This window comes from Canis aureus, chromosome 3 (assembly GCF_053574225.1).
Source record: "Canis aureus isolate CA01 chromosome 3, VMU_Caureus_v.1.0, whole genome shotgun sequence".
Taxonomy (NCBI): Eukaryota; Metazoa; Chordata; class Mammalia; order Carnivora; family Canidae; genus Canis; species Canis aureus.
In genome coordinates this window covers 41,533,460-41,553,146 of record NC_135613.1, presented here as the reverse complement: position 1 = coordinate 41,553,146, position 19,687 = coordinate 41,533,460, and the positions used below count along the sequence as shown (strand labels likewise).

The following is a 19,687-nucleotide window of genomic DNA, read 5'->3' as shown; positions in this document are numbered from 1 at the left end:
AAAATCTTTAAAAAAATTTTTTAAAAAAGTCTGCAGTTTTAGCTTGTTTAAGATCTTTTATATATAATGACACAAGGAACTTTTTTTGGCTATTTGAAATTTTAAGATTCAGTGCTTTTTATTTTTCTACCTTTTAAAAATTTACGTTGTTATGAATGCAATATATATTTTCTACTCTCTCAATTTATTCTTTAACCTTGCTTCCTATCCTTTTTACTGAAAAGAAAAAAATTATCTGACTTGGAAGTACAACTTATGTTAAAAATACATGGTTGTGGGCAGCCTGGGTGGCTCAGCGGTTTAGTGCCGCATTCAGCTCAGGGCGTGATCCTAGAGTCCCGGGATCGAGTCCCACGTGGGGCTCTCTGCATGGCGCCTGCTTCTCCTTCTGCCTGTATCTTTGCCTCTCTCTCTCTCTCTCTGTGTGTGTCTCTCATGAATAAATAAATAAATAAATCTAAAAAAAATAATACATGGTTGTTGTGGAAAGGAGAATATGACTTACTTTTGGAATCTTCTAATCTGCTCTCTAGTTGGAATAAAGGAACTTTGAGTGGAAGTCTTTTTCTTTCTTTTTTTTAAAAGATTTTATTTATTCAAGAGAGAAAACATGAGCTCTGTCAAGCAGAGGGAACAGCAGAGGGAGAGGGAGAAGCAGACACCCTCCTGAGCAGAGAGCCTGACTCAGGGCTCAATCCCAGAACCCTATGATCATGACCTAAGCTGAAGGCATACACTTAATCGACTGAGTCACACAGGTGCCCCGAATGGAAATCTTTTTAAACCTCTGGTTAAATGTTTAACACAATTAAAACTGCTGGAATGTGTCCTTATTAATGTTAAGAAATAATACAGAGAACAGTTGGCTCGTTACGTAATGGTGAAAATGAAAAATTTCTAAAAACTGATCTTTATTTAACTACTTTGTTTTGAATAGGTATCATAAATTGGGAACAGGATTTAATCCTAATACATTAGATAAACAGAAAGAAAGGCAAAAAGGTTTGCCAAAGCAGGTCTTTGAATCTGATGAAGCTCCAGATGGCAACAGCTACCAGGATGAGCAAGTAATATTTTTATTTTTAAATGACTAAAGGAGATTATTTGAAAGTAGTTTATTTTTTTATTTCTTCATTAATTTATTTAATGTTTTGCATGGCAGGATGATCTTAAAAGACGTTCAATGTCAATAGATGATACTCCAAGGGGTAGCTGGGCCTGCAGTATTTTTGACTTGAAAAATTCACTTCCTGATGCTTTGCTTCCCAATTTACTTGACCGAACTCCTAATGAAGAAATAGACCGGCAGAATGATGACCAAAGGAAATCGAATCGTCATAAGGAACTCTTTGCTCTGCACCCATCACCAGATGAGGTATAGATATTTGGATATAAAGAAGCAGATGATTAAGATAGATATTTTGGAAGTATTGCATATAGTATTATTATACTGTCGGGAATAAAACTTAACTGAAACATATTCACTCAAATAAAAACATACTTTTTATTTGAGTGAATATATTATACTTAATATATAACCTCTGTGAATCGAGCACACTTAGGATCTAATGACTTCTGATTGAGGGTAAATCAGTCCTTGTTTTATGTCCTCAGTTGTGAAGATTCCAAGTATTTGATTAATAAGTTCTTAAAAATTTTAAAGGGTTGAAATATAAAAATGTTCATTTAATGTTGCTTGTCAATTTGTAGGAAGAGCCCATAGAACGACTTAGTGTTCCTGATGTGCCCAAAGAGCATTTTGGTCAGAGACTTCTTGTAAAATGTTTATCACTCAAGTGAGTATTTATTTTGTTTATGGTATTAACTTTTATTTTTCAAACAGTATTTTGAGTATTAGTATAATAAAATCCCAGTAGATTTTGTACTTGTTTTAATACCCTTCTGAGAATGATCTTCTATACATAATTTTAAATGCTACTGAGCATTAGAGTTGATGTATGAAGCTGAGCTTAAGAGCATTTTTGGCTCACAGGTGGAAATGACTCTTTGTCACAGCTATATATAATTAATCTTAAAACTTGAAAAGCATTTCCTAAATATCTTGTGTCTACCAGTTGCTATACTTGGCTTGGGGAATATAAAGGCAAAGTAGCTTTTCCCTTAAAGAGTTGATTACACATTTGTCACCTGGTAGGCTTTGTGGGTTTTTTTTTGTGTGTGTGTGAAGATTTTGAAGTATATATATTTTTCCTTATGTAAAATAGTTAAATGACTTTTGACCTAACATCATTAAAGTGATTTATCTTAAATTTTGTTCTTCACAAGTGCTCTTTTTTAATTTCTATTTTAATTCATCCTGTCTTCAGTCTAATTGTATAAGATAGACATTATTTTCTTCATTTTACAAATGAGGAAACGAGGATTCAAAAGCATAAGCATAGGTTAACAGGCATGCTCATTGTTTTGCACCCAGTTATTGAAAAAAATAAACTATACTCTTTTCATTATATCATGTTAATATTATAGTTTATTTTTGGTTCTGACTTAAACGAAGTTTCAATTCATAGAACTTTCTAAAAGAAGCAGCTCATAGGGACAGACCACTTCTATCTCTGGATAACTTGGGTAGTTTTCTTCCTTTGTGAATTAAGGCACTGTTTATTTAGTTAGATTTATCTAGACCCCTGTTAGTGCTTTAGTGCATTGAGTCTTTTGAGTATCAGGACAGCTAATATCAGTTCTTATGATTTTCTTTTTGTTTTTTTTTCTTTTGTTTTTTTAATAGCTTTATTATGATATAATTTACATATAAAATTCACCCTTTTAAAAGTCAATGGTTTATTTGTTTTTTTATTTAGTTTTAAGATTATAGTTTTAACATAGTTAACTAATGGCATTATATTATTTTTAGGTGTACAATGTAGTGATTTACTAATACTGTACATTACTCAGTGCTTATCATGATAAGTGTACTCTTAATCCCCTTTACCTATTTCACCCATCTGCCAACCTACCACCCCTCTGGTAACTATGATAAGTGTACTCTTAATCCCCTTTACCTATTTCACCCATCTGCCAACCTACCACCCCTCTGGTAACTATCAGTTTGTTCTCTACACTTGAGAGTCTTTCTTTTGGTTTGTGTCTTTTTTTGTTCGTTTGTTTGTTTTTTAAATTGTACATGTGAATGAAATCATTCAGTTTTTGTCTTTTACTAACTGAGTTATTTTGCTTGGCATTATATTCTTTCTCTTCCTTCTTTTGCTCACTTCTTTTTTTTTTGGTAAAGATTTATTTATTTATTTGACAGAGAGGGAGAACATGCATGAGTGAGGGGAGGGACAGAGGGGGAAAGAGAGAATCTCAAGCAAACTCTATGCTAATACAGAGCCTGACATGAGGCTTGATCTCATGACCCTGAGGTCACGACCTGAGCCAAAATCATGAGTTGGTTGCATAACTAATTGAGCCACCCCGCCTCACTGCTTGCTCACTTCTTTCATGATTTTCTGGCTTTCTTTAGTGATATACTTGGATTCCTTTCTTTTTATATCTTACATTTCTATTACTGGTTTTGAGTTTGTGGATACAATTAAGTTTGTGTGTAACATCTTATCCATAAGCAGTCTGTATTAAGTTGATGGCTGCTTAAGTTTGAACCCATTCTTTACACGCCCCTCCCCCCTTTTTAGGTGTATGGTGTCATACCATACATCTTTGTCAGTCCCTTGACTTACTTTTACAGATACACTGAATTTCACTGCTTTTGTACTTCCTACTTTTCTCCTGCTTATGGTCTTTCCTTTCCACTCAAAGAATCACCTTTAACATATCTCATAGGGCTAGTTTAGTAGTTATTGGTCATGAATTCTTTTAACTTTTGTCTCTTTACCCTCATTCTCTTCTGAAAGATAGACTTGCTGGGTAAAGTGTTCTTGGCGACAGGGTTTTTTTTTGTTTCAGCACTTTGAATATATCATGCTATTCCCTTCTGGCCTCTTGTTTGTTTCTTTTATTTATTTATAAAATATTTTATTTATTTATTCATGAGAGACAGAGAGAGAGAGAGGGGCAAAGACATAGACAGAGGGAGAAGCAGGCTCCATGCAGGGAGCCCAATGTGGAACTCGATCCTGGGACTCCAGAATCATGCCCTGGGCTTAAAAGCAGGTGCTAAACCGCTGAGCCACCCAGGCATCCCTCTTTTTTTTTTTTTTTTTTTAAAGATTTTTTAAAATTTATTCATGAGAGACACAGAGAGAAGGCAGAGACACAGGCAGAGGGAGAAGCAGGCTTCCCGTGAAGAGCCTGATGCAGGACTTGATCCCAGGACCCTGGGATCACACCCTGAGCCAAAGGCTCAACTGCTGAGCCACCCAGGTGTCCATGGTCTACAAAGTTTCTGCTGAAGAATCAGTTGATAGCCTTATGGGATTTTCCTTGTATGTAATTGTTTTCTCTTGCTGCTTTTAGAATTCTCTGTCACTACCTTTTGCCATTTCAATTACTATGTGTCTTGGTGTGGACTTCCTTGGGTTGATATAGCTAGGAGCTCTCTGTGCCTCCTCAGTCTGGATTTCTATTTCCTTCCCCAGATTTGGGAAGGTTTCAGCTATTATTTCTTCAAACAAGTTTTCTGCCCCCTTTCCTCTCTATTCTTCTGGGACACTTATGATATGAATGTTACTACACTTTATGATATCACTGAATTGTATAAGTCGTTTTTCATTTTTTACAGTTTTTTCCCCCTCTTCTATTCAGCTTGATTGCTTTCCATTACTCTGTCCTCCAGGTCACTGATCTCTTCTGCTTCTTGTTTTCTGTCATGTATTCTGTCTGGTGTATTTTTAATTTCACTTACTGTGTTCTTCATCTCTGATTTTTTGTTTTGTTTTGTTTTCTTTTTCTTTGTTGAATGTCTCCCTGAGATCATGTCCTCTTTTCTCCAGTCCCATGAGTATCTTTATGACTATTTCTTTTTTTTTTTTTGACTTTTTTTTTTTTACTATTTCTTTAAATTCTCAATTGGGCATGTTATTTATATGTTTTGTTTAGTTCTCTTGCTGTAATTTTGTCTTTTTTTTAAAGATTTTATTTATTCATGAGAGACACACACAGAGAGAGAGGCAGAGACACAGGCAGAGGGAGAAGCAGGCTCCATGCAGGGAGCCCAACATGGGACTCGATCCCGGGTCTCCAGGATCACACCCTGGGCCGAAGGCGGCGCTAAACCGTTGAGCCACCCAGGCTGCCCTGTTTTGTTTTTTAATTTGGGACATATTCATCTGTTTCCTCATTTTATCTAACTCTCTGTGTATGTCTCTGTGTTAGGAAAATCAGCTGTGCTTCCTGCTCTTGAAACTAGCAGCCTTATGAAGAAGAGGTCCTGTAGGTCCCTGTGGTGTAATGTCCACTGTTGACCAGAATCCAGTGATTCAGGGGGTCTTCTATGTGTGATGCATGCATCCTGCTATCATGGCTGAGCTGCTTTTGCCTTCAGTCCAGTCATCTACAGCAGCTGTTATTGCTTGTTGTAGGCAGGGTTTGGTTCCTATGTTTTTAGTGGGCCAGTTTGGGGCTGCCTTGGGCTTAGGTTGAATAGGACCAGGCATGTAGTAGCACTGAACTACAGGGCAATTTCCCTTTGTTTCCCCTGAGAAGCTTTCATTGCTGGATGAGGCTTGCAGTCAGACCAGCTGTCTGGTGCCAGCTGTCTGGTGCCACAGTCAGACCAGCTGTCTGGTGCCACAGCTGTCTGGTGCCACAGATGAGGCTTGCAGTCAGACCAGCTGTTTGGTGCCAGCTGTCTGGTGCCACAGGCTTACAGTCAGACCAGCTGTCTGGTGCCATTTGACTGCTATTGTGATTATGTTTCCCTTTCTTCAGGGTAGCAGTCACATTGGAGTGGTGCTGGTGCCTGTTGGGGTTGCGTGCACACTGCCAGACTTGTGGCACTGCTTTGGATGGGTTCTAGTCAAGGGCATATTGTAGGGGGCAGGTCTAGGAGAATGAAGAGGCACAGTGCACTTTTAGCAAGTTAGGTGCTGAGTTTGCGTTGTGCTGGTTCCAGTAGGTATGTAGACTGGGGGATTGGAGAGGGAAATTGCACCCACCAGCTTCTTTGTTCCTGGAGAGGTCTCCTAGTCATGCCTGCACCTCTAGCACATGGTCTGAGATGAGTAAACAAATCCCCCTCCTGTAGACACCAGAAATAGATAACCAGTAAATCATTAAAAAAAAAAAAAAAAAAATCTGAGGGACTATTTGTTGTGCTGTCTCATTAAGGGCAGGGACTCAGTTTCCTTTCACCTTCCTGGCTCTCTCAAAGCCTAGCCTCTTGCTTTGCAGATGGCCACCTTGTTGTACCCTCACATAGCTTTTTCTTTGTTCCTACACGAGGAGAAGAGAGGTGCTGGTATCTTTTTCTCTTTTTTATAAAGATACCAGTCTTTTTGGCTTAGAGTCTCAGCCTTATTGTCTCATTTAACCTTAATTACCTACTTGAAGGCTCTATCTCTAAATGTAGTCAAATGGGGGATTTTATTAGATATAAAATCTCAGGGGACACAATTCAGTTCATCAAAGTATCCATAGTGGTCACTCCCTGAGATTTTATTGGAGTAATATTCTAGGTGGTGCAGATTTTTGTGTTTTATCACTTTGGCTCGAGCAGGGAGAAACTTAGATATGAAATAGGAAAAAAAAAAAAAAAACCCAAACAATAACTCCTCTTGAGTTCATAACCGTAAGCTTACATAGTATCTGTATGGTTCAAAAAACTCCAAGGCAAAAATGTAGTTCCAGATTATTAGTATTATTATAAGGCAAAATTGACCATAAGTCATAATAGAAGGTCAATACATGTTGATAAAATGTTCAAAACCGTATAATGAAAATTGTATGAAAGCAAATGTGTTAAAATATACTCCACTAAAATCTGTTCTTATCAGTTTAATATCTGATACATCATCTAGCCAAATATATATAAATGGATATTTGGAAGTAGGAGATGGAATAGGAGTTTGCTCCATCTACTCCATACATTGAGTTGGTATTATAGTACTCCCCGGAACAGTGCACTTCCTTAGGGGAATTAAAAATAAAAAAAAGAAAGCCTGAAAGAAATAAGCCAATATTTTGTTAGTAGTGTGTTTTGATAGGCCTCTGAGTAATTAGAAATTACCTTTTTGAGGATGTTTTAGAATTCTCAACATTTCAAATAAATCAGCACTTCTAGTGAAAAAAAAAAAAACAACAGTAACCCTTTTTGCAACTTAGTAGTCACTGAATATCAAGTGCTTAAATAGTATTTCTTGACAAACTGAAGCATGGTTATGTTTTGTTGCATGAGAGTAGTATGGTATGCTTTTTAAAATTTCTTTTGACTCAGATTATAAACTGAATGTATGAGAAGTGTACATTGAAAAAGAGAAGACTTTTAAAAAAGCAACCATGGCCGTCCCTTTGTACAATGCAAGAGCCTTTGAAACATTTAAAAAAAAATCAAATGATGTATCTGTTTTAAAAAATCCTTGTTATGCATTAGGAGGAGCCTTCTTCTTCTTCTTCTTTTTTTTTTTTTTTTTTTTAATTTTTATTTATTTATGATAGTCACAGAGAGAGAGAGAGAGAGAGAGAGAGAGAGAGGCAGAGACACAGGCAGAGGGAGAAGCAGGCTTCATGCACCGGGAGCCCGATGTGGGATTCGATCCCGGGTCTCCAGGATCGCGCCCTGGGCCAAAGGCAGGCGCCAAACCGCTGCGCCACCCAGGGATCCCTTCTTTTTTTTTTTTTTTAAAGATTTTATTTATTTATTCATGAGAGACACAGAGAGAGAAGCAGAGACACAGGCAGAGGGACAAGCAGGCTCCATGCAGGGAGTCTGATGTGGGACTCAATCCGGGGACCCCAGGATCACGCCCTGGGCTGAAAGCAGACACTAAACCCCTGAGCCATCCAGGGATCCCCAGGAGGAGCCTTCCTTAATGTGAAATACAGTGATTTTTTTTCCTCAAGATTTCCAATCTTTGTTCATCATACTGACAATATGAATCTTTAAATACTGTCCAACAATATCATAGAAAAAACTGTTATACATGAATTTTATGTTGCTAAATTAGAAAATAGGATGCTAACTTTCTGAATAAGCAATTAACTTTTCTGTTACATTTGATCCATTTTTGCTTATTTTTGTCTGAATTTAAGATTTTTTTTTTTTAAGATTTTATTTATTTATTCATGAGACACACAGAGAGAGGCAGAGACACAGGCAGAGGGAGAAGCAGGCTCCATGCAGGGAGCCCGATGTGGGACTTGATCTGGGGCCTCCAGCATCAGGCCCTGGGCTGAAGGTGGCACTAAAGTGCTGAGCCACCTGGGCTGCTCTGAATTTAAGATTTATATGAAAATGAAAAGGGTCAAAGGAGGCAGGGCAATTTTGAAGCACTATAAACTAGGTATCAAGACTTAATGTGAAGTTACATAATTAAGACAGTATAGCAATGACACATAATTAAATAAACCATCCAGTGAAATAGAACTAGAGATAGACCTATATGTTCATGGATTTTTGATTTACTATTAAAGTGGTACTACAGTAGTCCCCCTCTCATTCATCGATTCATTTATCAGTGGTCAGTTGCTATCCAGAAGCAGATGATGATCCTTTTGACAATACATGGTAGCCTATGTCCTTCTCCTCACCTTCAACTTAAACATTGACGTTTTATCATCTCATCGTAAGGAAAAGGAGGATGAGTACAGTGCAACAAGATTTTGAGGGAGAGATACCACATTCACATATCTTTTATTATGTACTTGTTCTATTTTGTTTGTTCTATTCCTTTTAATCTTTTACTGTATCTAAAGTATAAATTAAATTTTATCACAATTGTTTATGTATTGGAGAAAACATAGTATATGTAGATTCCAGGACTACCCACAAGGTTTCAGGCATCCATGGCTGGGGGGTGGGGGAAGGTCTTGGAACATAGTTTTTGTAGATAGGGGGAGACAACTCTATAGACAGTGGGGTAAAGTAATCTTTTCAGTAAATTGGCAGGACAGGTGGATATCTGTTTCTCTGTATTTTTCTTTCTCTGTCATATAGAGGGAGAAGATATTTTCAATATCTTCACATTTGACAAAGTGTCCATATGTAGAATGGTAAAGAGTATACATTGATGAGGAAAATGTCACACAAAAAATAGAAAAATGGTTTAAAAGACAATACTTATATGGTCATAAATATATGAAGAGATGCATATTAAAAGTCCAGTATGATACCATACCCACTGGAGTCACAAAGTCAGAGAGAGTGACAGTAACAGGTGTTACAGAGATTGCAGAGTAGGCATTGTAGAAGTTGAGCTGTGTAGACAGTATCACCAAAATTCCTATTTGGCTTCTGCATTGAGTTCTGCTAAAAGAGGCATTAGGAAGTTAGGGGGTAGAAGAGAGTGAAATTAGGGGTATTTTTTCCCTTTATTCGTTCCCTGCTAGGTCATATTGATTGGTTGCCTCCTTCTTCCAAGACCACCTCTGTGAAGGGCCCTTATCTATTTTTTCTAAGTTTTTTTTTTTTAAAGATTTTATTTATTTATTCATGAGAGAAATAGGCAGAGGTAAAAGGCTCCATGTGGGGAGCCTGATGTGGGACTTGATCCCAGGACTCCAGGATCATGCTCTGGGACAAAGGCAGACGCTAAACCGCTGAGCCACCCAGGTGTCCCTGTTCTAAGTTTTGATTTACCACTTCCAAGGTCTCTTTTAGGTCAGGGATTGATAATGACTCCCTGCTATTGCTGTCCCTGGAGAATTGTACTCTCTGTAGCTGTTATTCTGAAATCTTGTCCAAATCTTTGTGAGTCACCCTTCATTAAACCTTTAACCCAATGTGAGTATGTCATCTCTGGCAAGGACTTTGGTAATACTCTTAGGATAAAAAAAAATGAGCAGTGTAGAACAGAGTTTTTATAACTTTAGCACTATTGACATTTTTTGTCTGGAGAATGTTGTCAGGGTCTCTCCTATACAGTGCAGAATGTTTTGCCATATAGGCTTAGTCTCTACTCACTAAAATACCAATAATACACCTGCAGTAATGATAGTTTTTTTTATTATTTTATTTTTTTAGTAATGATAGTTTATTTTTTTATTTATTATTATTATTATTATTATTATTATTATTACTTATGATAGTCACAGAGAGAGAGAGAGAGAGAGAGAGAGGCAGAGACACAGGCAGAGGGAGAAGCAGGCTCCATGCACCGGGAGCCCAACGTGGGATTCAATCCCGGGTCTCCAGGATTGCGCCCTGGGCCAAAGGCAGGCGCTAAACCGCTGCGCCACCCAGGGATCCCACTAATGATAGTTTAAAATGTTTCCAGATATTGCCAAATGTCCCATTGGGGGCAAAATTGTCCTTTATTGAGAACCACCGTTCTAGAGTTTTAGTTAACCTAATGTTACATATCATTTCATTCAGTAGATACTTACTAAATGTTTGCTATATGTAAATCATTGTTCTTAGAAGTGAAATTAGACACCACAATTTAAGGATTATAGTTCTAAAATACATTTTGGTGGGATGCCTGGGTGGCTCAGCGGTTGAGCATCTGCTTTTGGCCCAGGTGTGATCCTGGGGTCCTGGGATCCATTCCCACATCATGCTCCATGCATGGAGCCTATTTCTCCCTCTGCCTGTGTCTTTGCCTCTCTCATGAATAAATAAATAAAATCTTAAAAAAAAAGTACATTTTGGCATATTTATATAATGAAAATTACTATGCCAGCATTAGAAATCATGGTTAGATTAATATGTATGACAGGGATATATATCCATAGAATAATAAGTTGAAAAAGCAGACCACTAAATATATAGTGGCACACTTTGTTTTAAAAAAATCCATTCACCACATGCATTTATACATAGACAAAAGTCTAGAATGTGTAGGCCTCGAACCTTAATTTTGGTTCTTTCCATCTGGTGGAATTTTGTGTGCTCCCATTTTTCTCTGAAATTTTTTACGTGTTTTCTTATTTTTTTTTACATTGAATATATGGATTACCTAGGTAATGTAATGATTGATTTAGACAGAAAGCTATACATGGAAAAGTGTTTCAGAAAGAAGGAGTAGCATAGATGGGATAGCACTGATGTAGAAAGTTAAACTTTTTTCTTTCTTCTTAAAGGTTTGAAATTGAAATTGAACCCATTTTTGCAAGTTTGGCTTTATATGATGTCAAGGAAAAGAAAAAGGTAAGAGTCTGTTATTTGAACACAGTCTGGTCACAATCCTAGGTTTCAGAAATTGATTTTTAATTTGTTTTAAAAGATAAATAAGTAACACTTTTCATGTGAATTGTGAAACATACATCTTTTCAAAAGAAATTAGAAATTTAATTTATTGAGATATGGTAAATATTTTCTTACTATAAAATAGTTTAGTTGATACTTAGTTTTTGTTTAATTGAAAGAGTTCCAACAGCAAGTAGCAGAAGCAGCGTTCTTTTAGTTTAAGAAAAACTAATATAAGGAAAGCATTTTAAGCAAATAATATATAAAAGATAAGAATCATTAGGAATTTTTGTTGATGCAGGTTTAAAATTCATTAGCTAAAAGATCATTTATGTGTGCTTGAAATATTTTGTCTTATATACTGCTTTAGTTTTACTCATATCTTTATTATTCTTAGGAGTTTTTTTTTTTTTTTTTTTTTTTTTTTTATTCATGAGAGACAGAGAGAGAGAGAGAGGCAGAGACATAGGCAGAGGGAGAAGTAGGCTCCCTGCAGGGAACCCGATGCATGACTCGATCCCGGATCCCGGGATCAGACCCTGAGCCAAAGGCAGACACTCAACCGCTAAGCCACCCAGGTGTCCCTAGCTTAGGAGTTTTTCAGAGGGTCATCTCATACAGCATTTCTTTCTTTCTTTCTTTTTTTAAAGATTTTATTTATTTGAGAGAGCATGGGAGAGGGAGAAGCACAGGCTCCACACTGAGTAGGGATCCTGATGCAGGGCTCGAACCCAGGACCCTGGGATCATGACCTGAGCTGAAGGCAGATGCTTAACTGACTGAGCCACCCAGGCGTTCCTCGTCCAGCACTTCTTAACTTATGTTCTAAGCCTAATTAATGTATAATAGAAACTGAGTACTTGTAGTGACTTCTGCTATCAATATATTATAGATTTTTGCAGTGTAACTCTTCCCTAGCAGCTTGTATTTGCTAAACCAATCTCCTAAAATATTATTCATATAATTTTTTAAAGACTCCATTTGAGGTAATTCATCTTAATAATTTCTTTGTGTACTGTATTATAGGTTACATTTCTAAGCAAAAATATTAGGAATGTAGTTCTTTAGATATGTTTCTTGTATATTTCCCAAATAGTTTGTATATTTCTTTTTGGTTTGATTTAGACATGTAAAGATTGGTCATTGAAATATATGATAAACTGTATGTTAATATAATGTTGTAGTATCTATAATAAGACTGAATGTACTTTATTTTTGTAAAATGTACAGATTTTAAATTTAATATATGAATTTTTTTTTAGATTTCAGAAAACTTTTATTTTGACCTGAATTCTGAACAAATGAAAGGATTATTACGTCCCCATGTACCACCTGCTGCCATTACCACTTTGGCAAGATCAGCTATTTTTTCTATTACTTATCCTTCCCAAGATGTTTTTCTTGTAATAAAGGTGAGAATAATTTTAAATATATAAGTTTATTTGTGTAGTGTCTGTATATTTGTCTCTCCGTTAATATCACAAGCTTTTCAGAGCAAAGATTTTATCTATTTTTTCATCTTATTTTTTCTTTTTTATTTATGAGAGAGATTGAGTGCTCATGAATAGGGGGAGGGGCAGAGAGAGAAGCAGACTCCCTGCTGAAGAGGGAACCAGATGTAGGGCTTGATTCCAGGACCCTGAGATCATGACTGGAGCTGAAGGCAGACACTTAACCAACTGAGCCACTCAGGTGCGCCCACCGTAATATTTCTTAACACAGTATTGGATGTGTGCACTATAGGTGCTACCTAAATTTTTTTTTGAATGGGAGCTCTCTTAATCAGGACTCTCCAGATCAGTAGGATGGAGCACACACATAAACACAGAGAGAGATTGATTTTAAGGAATTGGCTCATGTGTAATTGTGAGGACTGGCAAATTAGAAATGTGTAGAGCAAGCGGGCAGGTTGGAGTTCAGGTAAGAGATGGTATTGTGGTCTTGAGTCTGAATTCCAAAGGGCAGCAGACTGGAAATTCAGGCAGGGTTCGTTGTTGCAGTCTTGAGAATTATTTATTTGAGAAACCTCAGTCTTTGTTTTTAAGGCCTTCTCCTAATTGGATGAGTTCCACCAATTGGAGAAGGTAGTGGAGAAGGCAGTCTGCTTTACTAATTTATGTATTTATTTTTATAAAATTTTTATTTATTTATGTGGGAGAGTGAGAGAGAGATAGTGAGAGAGAGAGCACAAGCAGGGAGGAGGGGGAGAAGCAGGGTCCCCACTGATCAGGGATCCCAGGACTTGATCCCAGGAACCTGATGTCATAACCCAAGCTGAAGGTAGCCATTTAACCGTCTGTGCCACCAATGTGCCCGTACTCTACTGATTTAAATGCTAATCACCTCTAAAAATACCTTCATAGCAACACATAGGTTAGTTTGGTCAAATAACTGGGCATCATAGCCTAGTTGTTATATAAAATTAACTGTCGGGATCCCTGGGTGGCGCAGTGGTTTGGCGCCTGCCTTTGGCCCAGGGTGCGATCCTGGAGACCCGGGATCGAATCCCACATCGGGCTCCCGGTGCATGGAGCCTGCTTCTCCCTCTGCCTGTGTCTCTGCCTCTCTCTCTCTGTGACTATCATAAATAAATAAAAATTAAAAAAAAAAATCTCCCTGAGGTGTTGTCTCTCTCAACTAACACTTGCCAATCTCCCTTTAAAAAAAAAAAAAAAATTAACTGTCACAGGAGGCTTACTATGATCTTTTTACTCAGTTCTTGTATTTTTTTTTTTTTTTTAATATTTTACTTATTTATTCATTAGAGGCGCAGAGAGAGGCAAAGACCTAGGCAGAGGGAGAAGCAGGCTCCATCCAGGGAGCCTGATGCATGACTCAGTCCTGGAACTCCAGGATCACGCCCTGAGCCAAAGGCAGACACTCAACCACTGAGCCACCCAGGCATCCCTCAGTTCTTATATTACATAAATATTATATAAATATGAATATGTAAATCATTGAGGTCATGGAGCATTATGATTTGAGTGTCAGCCACTTAAGAATAAGAATTACAAACATGGAAAAAGAAAAGAGAAGCAAACCATAAAACAGACTTCTAAGTATAGAGAACAAACTGAGGATTATTGAGGATGAGGTAGGCAGAAAGATGGGTTAAATGGGTGATGGATATTAAGGAGGCACTTATGATGCGCACTGGGTGTTATACATAAGTAATGAATATCTAAATTCTACTCCTGAAACTGGTATTAAAGTATATATTAACTAACTGGGGCATAAATAAAAACATGAAACAAAACATAACAAAGACAAAAACCAAGAAAAGAATAAGGATTCAAAATTTAAAATCTGAATTTTACTAAGCTGTTTAGCTTAGGATAACTTGAAGAATACTTTACCATAACTTGACCTTGATTTGAGAGAAGCCTAAAATATATTCTTTAATCATTTTATCTTCATTTATATAAAATTACCCTAAAAGGTAATGAATTTTACAATAAGGCTATAAAATGGATTGTCATGAAATGAATCCTGTTTACCCACAGGAATAATGTCCTAATTTGTGGACACATTGCTATGAATTCGGGTTAAAATAGGTCTTAGCTACTGTGAACAGTTAATCAGTCCTACAAGCAAGGATTTAGCAGCAGTGGTCTTTTGAAACTCAAAGAGTAAAGTTCTAGATACTAATACAATTGATAAATATAGTATATACAAGTTCCTTTACATGGGAAAATGGTATGTTTTCATAAAATAGAACATATTTGAGGATATGATATGGAAAGATACAGCTGATGGTTGGAATATTTACTGTTTGAAAGTGAGATTATTTAGTGACAAGATTTGGTTGTCATCATCGGAGTGAACAGTTTAGATAGGATTAAGTGTAAGAAATATTGTAAATGTTCAATGTAAGTAAATAGGGAGATAAATCATATTATATTCATATTATATTTATATTAATTCATATTCATATTAATTCATATTATATTCGATACATGGCAAATAAAAGCACAATTTGGAAGAATTTTTAGTGATACAGAAACATATGTGGCGTATAATATTTAGTGAAAAATCTGGTACAAAACTGTATGATGTCAATTTTATAAAATATAGATGTATACAAATATATGTGTATACATAGAACAAGCTTTTTTATAATTTTAAAAAATTGAACAAGTTAAAATATTAAAATTTTAAAGAAAATGTTAATTTAGGAGGTTTTCTTAAATCACTTGTTGTGCAGCGGGATGGTTTTGTTCCCTGAGAGGAAGAATTCTATTGATCTGTGTGCTGGTGAGTTATGGCTATACATGAAGAAAAAGAGATCCTAGTAGCATGCAACAACAGGCACTTACTTAGGTCATGCATCTGAGTTGTCTGGTGGTTAATCAATACAGGTGGTTTGTGTTCCTGTAGTTGTCTGTTGGTGCGGTGGAGGGGTCAGTTGATTCAGCTGAAGCTGTACTTTTCTATATGTCTCTTTTTTAGCAGTCTAATCTGGCACATTCTCATGGTGATTGTAGAAGTGCCAAAAAGTAGACCCACCTGCATAGGCACCTTTTAAGCTTTAGGTCACATCCAGCTAACATTCCGTTGGCCAATACAAGTCACGTGACAGAACACAAAATCAAGGAGTTGGGATATATACTTGGCTGGCCTTTTTATTCAGAGGGATTCCCACGTCATGTAGCAATGAGCAGGGTAAAGGAAGGGTGAAGAATTGGAGCTATTAGTGCAATATATCATTGTCCGAGATACTGGAATTCTGGCTGAGCCAGGATTATTATTATTATTATTATTTTTAAAGATTTTACTTATTTATTAATGAGAGACACACACACAAAGAGAGAGAGGAACAGACATAGGCAGAGGGAGAAGCAGGCTCCATGCAGGGAGCCTGACGTGGGACTTGATCCGGGGTCTCCAGGATCATGCCCTGGGCTGAAGGCGGCACTAAACCGCTGAGCCACCTGGGCTGCCCTGAGCCAGGATTATTAATTCCTTGCTCATTTTGGGGTTTGTTTATTGTATTGTATTGCATGTATGTATGTATTTATTTATTTTAAAGAGTTTTATTTATTAGTGAGGGACAGAGAGAGAGGCAGAGACATAGGCAGAGGGAGAAGCAGGCTCCATGCGAGGAGCCTGATGTGGGACTCCATCCCAGGACCCCGGGATCGTGACCTAAGCCAAAGGCAGACGCTCAACCCCTGAGCCACTTGGGTGCCCCTTGGGTGCCCCTTGGGTTCTGTTTAACAGCTTAGTTGCTTTCTGGTAAATATGTGAAGGAGTAATACCATTTTGTTTGGATTATTTTTTATGGAAGTTTAGAGTACAAAAACAAACCTCATTGAAAGAAACCTACAAATAGGGGAAGATAAACTTGCTTTTTAAAAAAAAATTTCATTTCATTTATCATTAAGGTAATGATAACAGAATAACCTTAAAAGTATTTTAATTAAATTTTTTGTTGAGGTATGCCTGTGCTTTTTTAAAAAAGATCATTCTAAAAGATATATATGCATGTATGTATGTATGTATGTAAGATTTTTTATTTATTTGACAGACACAGGAGAGCCAGAGAGCATAAGGAGGATGGACAGCCTAGGGAGAGGCAGAAGCAGGCTCCCTGCTGAGCAGTGAGCCCAATGCAGGGCTTGGTCCCAGGACCCTGGGATCCTGACTTGAGCTGAAGGCAACTGCTTAACCAACTAAGCTACTCAGGCGCCCCAAGATTTTATTTATTTATTTCAGAGAGAGAGAGAGAGAGAGTATGAGTGGCGTAAGGGGCAGAGGGAGAAGCTGACTCCCTGCTAAGCAGAGAGCCCAATGTGGGACTCACTTCCAGGACCCTGAGATCATGGCTTGAGCTGAAGGCAGACGCTGAACCAACTGAGCCACCCAGGGACGCTTGTGCTTATTTTTTTTCTTTTTAAGATTTATTTATTTGAGAGAGAGACAGAGAGGGAGTAGGGGGAGGGGCAGAGGGAGAGGGAGAGTCTTAAACAAACTCCCTACTGAGTGTGGAGCCCTACATGAGCCTCAGTCTCAAAACACTGAGATCATGACCTGATTCGAAATCAAGTCTGTTGCTTAACCGTGTGTGCCATCCAGGCTCCCCATGCCTTTGCTTTTCTGTGTCAAATCCAAGAAAATGTCAATTCCAGTGTCATGAAGCTTCTAATTTTTCTCTTAAGAGTTTTACGTTTTAGGTCTACATTTAGGTCTTTGGTTCATTTTGTGTTAATTTTTGTATTTGATAAAGGGTAAGGGTCTAAATTTATTCTTTTACATTTGGATATATAGTTTTTAAAATACTACTTTTGGAAAAAACTGTCCTTTCCCCATTTAATGGTCTAGGCAATCTTGTTGAAAATCATGAAGGTTTATTTCTGGGCTGTATTCTGTTCCATTCATCTATATATATGTCTTTATGTCAGTATCAATTTTTTGTTATAACTGTAGCTTTGTATTGTGAAATCTGGAAATATGAGACTTCCAGCTTTGTTCTCCTTATAAAGGTTTGTTGTGATTATTGAAGGTTCTTTGAAATTTCATATGAATTTTAGGATGAATTTTTCTATTTCTGCAAACAAAAATCCTTGAGATTTGGTAGAGATTGCACTAAATCCCTAGATTGCGTTGTGTAGAATTGATATCTTAAGGATTTTAAAGTTTCTGGTCCATGAATATGGGATGTCTTTTTATATCTTCTTCAATTTCTTTTACAAGTGTTTTATGGTTTTCAGATTACAGATCATTTACCTTTTTTGGTTAAGTTAATTTCTCAGTACAGGTTTCCTTGCTATCTGGAAGGAGAGTGCCTTTATGAAACTTTTGTAAGCTGAAATGGCATAAAGTGAAAAAATAGTTACCATTTATTTATATGGAAAATTTTTTGAGTGTTTTTGGACCTCCAAAAATAAGCTCTCTTAGGCTTTCCTGCTACCATTGGTTATAATCTTGCCAACAAAGGCACAAAATAAATTGAGATAAAGCCCAGATGCTCATATATAGAGTTCACTGCTATGGCAGCTTGATGCTAAGATGCTGAGTGTAGTGTCCAGGGAAGAGGGTTGGCAGTGCCACTCTTGTTTCTCAAGGTGCGTACTGCCTATATATCTGGCAACTGCAAAGCAAATGTTGAATGTTATTTTTGCTTTTTGCCTTTTTTTTTTTTTTTTTTATAAAGGTGAAACTTTAGATTTCTTTCAGTTAATGAAAACTAGTATTGTAGGTCTTTTGTAAAAGCAAAGTGGCATAATGGGAGCTTTCTAAAAGTGGGGGATACCTATATTTTTTGTTTTTGATATTACTGTAAATGGAATTGTCTTCTTAATTTCCTTTTTGAATTGTTCATTATTAATGTATAGAGATACAACTAATTTCTGCATGTTGATTTTGTATCCTGTAACTTTGTGGAATTTATTAGTTTTAACCGTGATGTGTGTGTGTGTGTGTGTGTGTGTGTGTAATAGGCTCTTCTGTGCAAAAGATTACATCTACAGACAAAGACAATTTTACTTCTTCCATTCAGATTTGGTCCTATATATTCTGTTTCTCTTGCTTTATTCTCTGGCTTAGACTTCCAGTACTTTGTTGAATAGAATTGGCAAAAGTGAACATCCATATCTTGTTCCCGATGTTAGAGGAAAAACTTTCAGTCTTTCACCACTGAATATGATTTTAGCTCTGGTATTTCCATATACGGCATTTATTATGTTGAGGTAGCTTTCTCGTATTCCTAGTTTGTTGAATGTTCCTAGCATTCAAAGGGTATTGAACTTTGCCTAGTTATTTTTCTGTATCACTTGAGATGATCGTGTGTGTTTTCTGTCATTCTGTTAATGTACTTTATGTTGAAAGGTTGGTTTTAATGTTGAACCATCCTTGCATTCCTGGCTGATTGCTTTTTTTTTTCTTTCAGCTTAATTAGTCTTTACTTTTTTTTCTTTGACAGCTAGAAAAAGTTCTACAGCAAGGTGACATTGGAGAGTGTGCAGAACCATATATGATTTTCAAAGAAGCAGATGCGACGAAGGTAGATTGTCATGCCTCACATTTTTTCTCACTTTTATAGTCATTTCCCATCTCTATAGTCATATAGTTTTCTTCCCATTTCCCCTAAATCCTCAAACTCAACCCTAAACATCCTCTGATTTCCGAAGTTATTCTTTGGCAGAATACTATGCAAAGCATATTAAGGAATTTCACTACTAATTCATTATTTTCTATTGACCTACCCAATTTATTACTTTCTTCTTTATCTTTTTTGCCACCTAGCTTTTGTCATATGTCATTTTTTTTGGCGGGTGGTGGCTAGGGACAGGTAGAATGAGAGAACTTTTTTTTTGGAATGAGAGAATTTTAAGCAGGCTTTATGTCCAGTGGGAGCCCAGTGCTGTGCTTAATCTCAAAATTCTGAGATCATGACTTGAGCTGAAATCCAGAGTCAGACATTTAAAA

The 19,687-nt window shown here is 36.9% G+C and overlaps 1 protein-coding gene and 1 pseudogene across 7 annotated transcripts in view; both read left to right on the top strand.

The window, feature by feature from the left end:
* The window catches only part of DOCK7 (dedicator of cytokinesis 7), a 219,246-nt gene that overhangs the window by 41,462 nt on the left and 158,097 nt on the right, over positions 1-19,687 (top strand). For 6 of the 7 annotated variants that reach the window (XR_013376384.1, XM_077892050.1, XM_077892049.1 and 3 more), the window contains exons 5-10: positions 938-1,067; positions 1,163-1,375; positions 1,711-1,796; positions 11,155-11,221; positions 12,523-12,672; positions 19,182-19,262. Coding sequence is in view for 6 of the 7 variants with exons in the window: in XM_077892050.1 (XP_077748176.1) it covers positions 938-1,067; positions 1,163-1,375; positions 1,711-1,796; positions 11,155-11,221; positions 12,523-12,672; positions 19,182-19,262 (727 nt within the window). In the remaining variant the exon portion in view is untranslated. Of the gene's footprint in view, positions 1-937; positions 1,068-1,162; positions 1,376-1,710; positions 1,797-11,154; positions 11,222-12,522; positions 12,673-19,181; positions 19,263-19,687 lie in introns of those variants that run through there. The other variant, XM_077892053.1, reaches the window with a different exon arrangement.
* On the top strand, positions 6,882-7,046 carry LOC144311669 (U2 spliceosomal RNA; annotated as a pseudogene).